The sequence below is a fragment of the Pelecanus crispus genome, chromosome 2 (genome assembly GCF_030463565.1).
Source record: "Pelecanus crispus isolate bPelCri1 chromosome 2, bPelCri1.pri, whole genome shotgun sequence".
NCBI classification, from domain to species: domain Eukaryota; kingdom Metazoa; phylum Chordata; class Aves; order Pelecaniformes; family Pelecanidae; genus Pelecanus; species Pelecanus crispus.
The window spans coordinates 87,084,647-87,091,893 of record NC_134644.1 but is presented as its reverse complement, the minus strand read 5'-3'; the positions used below and the strand labels follow the sequence as shown (position 1 = coordinate 87,091,893).

Sequence of the window (7,247 nt, the reverse complement as noted above, 5' to 3'; positions counted from 1 at the left end):
CCAAAACTTTTCAGGAGTTATTGATTAATTTCTTGAATTTGCTGTACTTTTTGTGACTGTACAGCTGTAAGTCCCACTGATTTGTCATCCTACAGCCTGTTTGGAACATAAAAGATACTTTCTAGATTTAACTGTTGGCTTTCCTCTGGCATTTTAATGAATATTATACAATTAGAATTTGTTCTGTTTCCCTCAAAAGGACAGATATAAGAGAAGCTTCCTGAAAATTTCTACACACAGTACGTAAACATGGATGCAAGTATATTTAGAAAATGTTTTCTGTCCAATGCTTAATCAATAATCAAAATATTGTTTTGCAAACATTAATGGAAATGTTTGGTAGTATTTTGCTAAGTATATGTTCAAAATACATCTGATCTGTGGTTTATAGCCAAAAATCAAAGAAAGAGTATTTGTCATATTTCTTTTAAAAGAGTTTTTTATTTTTCATTGTTTACTGAGGTTGACATCAAGTTAAAGACAATGAAGTTTTCTCAAAAATTAAATGTTTAATTTGAAAATTTTTGTTTGAAAAAAAAGAAACTTGCATTCAGAAAAAAGTTAGTTTAAAAACTGTCATTTTGATTTCATAGTTGACGATATTCCTTTAAAATAAAAATAAAAATACCTGTAAACAAGAGAAAACAAAAGAAATTTTTTAAAATATTAATTCTATCTGGCTTATTGTATTTACTAATTCCCATGTTGTTATTACTATATTTTACATCTTCAGTTATGTGGAAAGTGACTTTCCAGCCAGTTCAACCGTATTAGAATAGAGTTTGAATAAGCCTCTGAAAAACTGGAGAGACAATCGAGAAGCCCATGACATTTTGTTGGAAAAAAAAATTGTATTCACATGTCTCCTTATTTTTGCTATTATCTATTATATGTTTACTATTTACATAATGGACATAATAGATAACATTGTTACGAATAAGTGAAATTGTTTTAGCTTAAGCATCTATCTGCTCATCTTGCTGTGAACAGATTAGTGTTGGGTGATTTCTGTGCTGTTCAAGTGAGTCTAATAACAATAATACAGTGTTTGAAGGCTTCTGGTAACTTTTATAGTCAGATCTTTATTTCACTTATTTGACAAGAAGTAAGGAAGCCTAAACTCTTTTGTTGATGTGCTTATATCAGATATACGTTACTATCTTCCTAAAAAGTTCATTAATTTTTGAGTAGGTAGTGATGGGCCAAAAGAAAGTATTTACCTTTTCCCAAATGTTGGATAAAACTAGAGGAACACTGTCAAAGAATTTGACTTCTGTTAGAATAAAGGCAAACCAGTCTGAAACAACCTGGACCAATAATTGGATTTATTTGTCTCCATCATCCATGATTAGTATAGTGAGCAGCACTGTAGCCCTTAACAGGTATTTTTGTAGTTACTCCAGTAGGAGCAAATTATAAGAAGTCTGAAGGAGAATGATGTACCAAATTTGGTTCTTTTTCTTCCAACTTTGTGTAATAGGTAGCATTAGAAGAATTTAAAAAAAAACATTATAGGAACATCTGACTCAAGGGCAATAGAGTCACACTGGACAATGAGTGAGAGGAATGAAGGGGAGACTCTTGGCAGACAGTAATGTAACTGATAAATAGTTTGGCCTGGGAATAGTATTACATGTGGCTGAAGGACAAATGGTGGAAATGTGACACCTTCTAACAGTGAATGAGTGAAAAACATCTGCATATACAGGGCTGGCAGCTGGTGGATATTGACCTGATGATGTGCAATGTGAGGATTTTGTTGATGTAGGTGCTTGTTTTATTCCCTGGTTTTTTTCAGTCTGCTTAGACAGTTCTTACCATCAACCTCTTCCCTGAAGGCCTTATGCAATACTACTATTTTTATTGTTCTTTTTAACATAAGATCTTGTACACACCTCCCTTCACAAGATCCCTTTAAAAAACCAAAACAGACCAAAAACAAAACCAAGTTTTTGCAACAGACTGTAAGAACTCACTGTTTCCTGGGGGTCCAGTGGCTGTAATAATTTTGATAAGTTTCTGAATTTTTAAACATACATAAGGTAAGGGCTGTCTTGTAAGCAACTTGCAAGTTCCACTTGAAATCCAATATTAATGCATTTTCTCTTTGTTTTGTGGGGTCCTGTGGCATTTTTGTCATAAGAACATATAGAAAATTCATTCAGGCTAAGCAATGCCAAGGTCTTGTTTACTATATGTTGTTACATTTTAAGTTTCATACAATTTCATGTGGCTAGGCTTAGCAGGTACTACTTGGGGAGGAGGTATCCTATTTTACATTTTCTCCATTTTGGATTGTTTGGGAGTTTCACTTTCCAATTCCTCACTATTGTAAGGGTGTAAGAAAGACATTGGGATAGTGCCCTTGATTCCTTCTTTCTGCTGTTCCATGGTATCTGATACTCATGGCTTTTATCTTTTACTATATGGCCTTCCATTTGACTAAGCAGTTATGACTTATCTGTGGCATGTAAGAGCATGGAGAACATTGTGGACTATTCTGTGACTGCATGTAATATTAATCAAGCATCGGAACAGGCTGCCCAGAGAGGTGGTGGAGTCCCCATCCCTGGAAGTGTTCAAAAAACGGGTAGATGTGGCACTTTGGGACATGGTTTAGTCTAGTCTACCCTTGATTGGTTTAGTGTGGACTTGGTAATGCAGGTTAATGCTTGGACTGGATGATCTTACAGGTCTTTTCCAACCTAAACAATTCTATGATTCTATGATTCTATGATTCTATGATTCTATGATTAAGGACTGGACTGAGTTGCTTAAATGATCCAGTTCCTAAAATAAATTTGATATGACAATTAATTACGACTTCTGAATGCTTTTTTATGATTTGTCTGCACAGGTGACTGCATGTTGCTATGCCCACTTTCACTAGGCTGACATATTTGTACAGTAAAATGGTATATATTCGTACAGTGAAATGCTATTTACACAGTAACATCTATAATGGCGAAATGGATATTTTTTTTTTCTTTTCCTAAAATGTACTGGGAAATAAAACTCCAAGGATATGGTAAGGGGTAAACCAAATTTTCATTTATACTATTTATGTAATAATTTTAGTATTATGTTTATATATTGTTATATACTTCCACAATGTATATTACTATTTTATTTAATAATGCATACAGGATTAAACTTTAAACAATAGGTTCAGATTCTGCTGAACAATTATAAAATTACTTCCTTAAACATAGTGACAGACAAATATTTCCACATAGTTATTACTCAGAAATAAGTACTGTAATGCAAATCAAAATAATAGAGTCTAATTTGACATTTGCTGATATTTTTAAGGAATGAGAGAGCTGTGTGTGCTTGTTTTTTCTTTCTGGAAACAAAACAGAGATTCTTACTGAGTTATATGTAAAAGTGTTGGCTGGACCTGTTTCACCAAAATCTTGTTTTTAACAAAGAGGTAAAAACCAGCTGTACTACAGCTTATTTTATCTTCTACCCTAATACATAGTCAGTTAAATATGTAGGGTGTCACTGATCTCAATGTTGTTGCAGACAGAAAACAGCATTGGAAGAGTGCCTTTTGGCTATTTATGTATTTAATGGATCAATTTTGTTTGTTTGTTTCATCCTATTACATGCTGTTTGTTTTGGCTGGGATAGAGTTAATTTTCTTCCTAGTAGCAGGCATAGTGCTGTGTTTTGGATTTAGTAGGAGAATAATGCTGATAACACACTGATCTTTCAGTTGTTGCTAAGTACTGCTTATGCTAGTCAAGGACTTTTCAGCTTCCCATGCTCTGCCAGGTGCACAAGGAACTGGGAGGGGGCACAGCCAGAATAGTTGATCCAAACTGACCAAAGGGCTATTCCATACCATATGACGTCATGCTCAGTATAGAAACTGGGGGGAGTTGGCCAGGGGGCAGTGATTGCTGCTCAGGGACTGGCTGGGCATTGGTCAGCAGGTGGTGAGCAATTGCATTGTGCATCACTTGTTTTGCATATTATTATTATTATTATTACTACTACTACTACTACTACTACTACTATTTTACTTTATTTTATTTCAGTTATTAAACTGTTCTTATCTCCACCCGTGAGTTTTCTCACTTTTACTCTTCTGATTCTCTCTCCCGTCCCACCAGGGGTGGGGGAGTGAGTAAGCGGTTGTGTGATGCTTAGTTGCTGGCTGGGGTTAAACCACAACACTGTTGAAGGACAAATGCAGATTAGGAAGGAAGAAAAAATGAGGTCCCTTTCACTAGATAATCATAAAGACGATCATCTATGTGTATGGTCTGTAAGACTTCTACAAAGCTTTGTAATGCTGATTATCTGTTTCTTAATATTCTCATAATTATTTTCTATTAAGGAATATGAAAATTTCTTAGTTAGTGAAAGTATTATTGAGCGAAATGAAGAAAAATCCATAATCTTCACAGTTTCTTAACAGATCAAATAGTTTAACTTGATATCAAGTCAATAAAAATTTGGTCTTCATTGCACCAAAATAGCTTGCATAATAGCACTGTATTCAGCTTTCAACTTCATTGGGTTTAATCATTCCATTAAGAAAAAATATTTGATCAAATAAGAATGCAGCACTGCACTTTTCAAAGGCCTAATATATTTTAAATATCTGTTTATTTTATGGCAGTAAGAACTTAAGAGAGACAGAGGGGGTATTATTCTTCAGATGTGTTTCTTCCACAACACATAAGTAAATACAGACCCTATGACATCCTGCTTTTGCTCTGAAACTATTTCATCTCAGTAATGGTTCAAAATCACAGTGCTTGTTTACCAAAAAGCTTTGTGTAATCTAAAGATTGAAAGACAAAAAGAGACACCTTAAAATGTCTTGGGATACCTACTTTGTTTTGTGATAGCTAAAGTACAATTTCTGTTATGGTTGGCTAGTTGCTCAGGTTTCGTTTTACTAGACTTTTCCAAGCTATCAGAAAACTCAGTAAATGGGTGGCGGGGGAGTGCTAGTTTTATGAACACTTTGTCAGCCTTCAACCTGACAGCTTTAAAGGAGGTTAGGTTACCCTCAGATGGTTGCAATACAACACACAGTGGTTTGTTATCAAATTATTTGCCTTCAGAAAAGGATGGTGCTTAAAAATGATTGTTTAAACATCTTTTTACCCTTTATCAATTGCAGTTACAGATCACCTCTGATGATGCAATTATTCAAAACTGAGAAGTATAGAACAAATAAACTCAGCTTTTGAAACAAATTTTATGTGTTTGGATGGGTTAGTTGTACCAACATATTTTTAGAATAAGGTAATTCAAGTTGAGACAAATTAGTAGTTCATCTTTCTAGAACAGAATATAATTAGTTCAGCTCAAATATAGAACAAAATTTCTCTAAAACATGACAACTGTAGGAAGCAACACTTTTGAACAAGCAAACAGGTCTGTAACTTGTTCCTCTCCCTGTAAGCCCAAGCACTTCAGACTGTGTTAAATGTATGGAGAGTAGTGCAACACAGAAGTACTAGCAGCTGGCTGTGCTGTCATCAGAGAAATTTCATGTTGTCTTCAAGCCTGGAATTGATGGCCAGAAGAGGCAGGCAAGCATCAACATAGTTGTAAAAACTGGTTTATTTCTTAAAAATAAATACAAAAATATAAATATAAAACATTGGCAGATAGAATTTGATGAAATGAAGTTGCACAAACTTTTTTTTTTTTAAACCAGCTGCATATTACACTTATTAACACCACGTGTACATTTTGTTTTAATTTTAATGTACAGAACAGGACATATTGGACTTTTTCTTCTTTGCCATCTTAAAAGCTGCACTTGCAAGGATAAGACATGTACCTAACAGAAGCGGCTTGTACATGAGGTTGCTTAAGGGATTATCACCCTGTTCAAATTTCTGAAGGTAAGATATTGTTTATTTTACTTACTAAAATGGACAACACTGAATTTCCATAGCTTTGGCTCTTGGAAGGTGATTAAATAAAATGCTGTATATATTCCAAGTGGCATCCTACTAGAAAGAATGAATGACATTAATGGACAAATTTAAAACAAATTTTAAAAGGAAACCATTGTGCTGAGTGGCAGGAAAATTTTCCTGAATGTTAAATACTGTTGAGTGCAGAAGGTGTCTGTAAAATTACTTCCGCTCAAAGGAAACAAAAATGTAGCCTACTGTAGGTTAAGAAGTGTCTTTGTCACTTTCTCCTCCACCATACATTTCAGCTAGCTTATTAAACCGAGGGCCCCATTCTCGGAGGTAATCATAGTTTTGGTCTCCTTCGGTAGTACCCGACTCTAAGGAGCTCAAGGATTCAGCTATTGAATCATTTCCTTCATAGGCATAGGTTGCAAGCGAGTCATACGGCGGTGCAGAAGGATCAGTATCATGCTCTTTTAGCCTTTGGTTAATGAAATCTCGGACATCTGTGTTATCTGGTGCTGAAGGAGTCCTCCGTGGTACAAATAACGTTTCAGGGATAATGTCTCGTCGAAGCTTCTTATCTTCGATAACTGCAGGATTCCTCAGTGTGCCAATATCAAAGGCTTGGGTGTCTTCCTCTCCACCGCCTTCATCATTATAGCTCACAATGTTGTCTCTGATGTCCTCTTTAGAGAGGATCAAAGGCTCCTTCTTTCGTTGCCTTTTCAGAGCAGCAAACAGCACCACTATAACTTAAAGAGAGAAACAAAGAATGCGTAAAGGCCTCTATTGAACAACTTCTTAGTAGCAAATCCACCAGGTACAAGGGCTTTATTTCAGCTACATTTCAGCAATTCATTCCTGTCTGATAAATGGATAAACATCTCTATCTGTATTATGGTAGCACAGTAAAGTCCGTATCAAAATGCGCTATTTTGCACACACATTGTGCGCTCTGCTTTGCAGAACCATGAGCTTGTCTACATGCTCCTTCTGTAACTTTAATGAGTTTTAAAATAGCCAGATCTATTCTGAAGACCTTTTACCTTTTTTAAGCTCAAAGTATACTGTTAAAAACTGATTTTGAGGTGAATTACAGGTCATTAAGTGATATTCTGAAAAACTCAAAATGGAGGTTTTACAAAATTTACGATTTTTTTAATTACAGCACAGAAACCTCTGGATAGACAGTGCTTTAATATAGTAAAAATACGATTTACTGGTATATTGTGTATGAAATATATACTGCATGTTTACTTTAGATAGCTATTTAAATAAAAAAGAGACATTCCCTGAAAAAAGTTTAAAATGAAAGACATTAAAGTGATTTTTGATTACGCTATTCCTCCT

The 7,247-nt window shown here is 34.8% G+C and overlaps 1 protein-coding gene across 1 annotated transcript in view; it reads right to left on the bottom strand.

The window, feature by feature from the left end:
- Positions 1-6,155: 6,155 nt before the first annotated feature.
- The window catches only part of LOC104035783 (cadherin-10), a 69,401-nt gene continuing 68,309 nt past the window's right edge, over positions 6,156-7,247 (bottom strand). The window contains exon 11 of the mRNA XM_075706101.1: positions 6,156-6,649. Within this exon, the coding sequence (XP_075562216.1) occupies positions 6,156-6,649 (494 nt within the window). The remainder of the gene's footprint in view (positions 6,650-7,247) is intronic.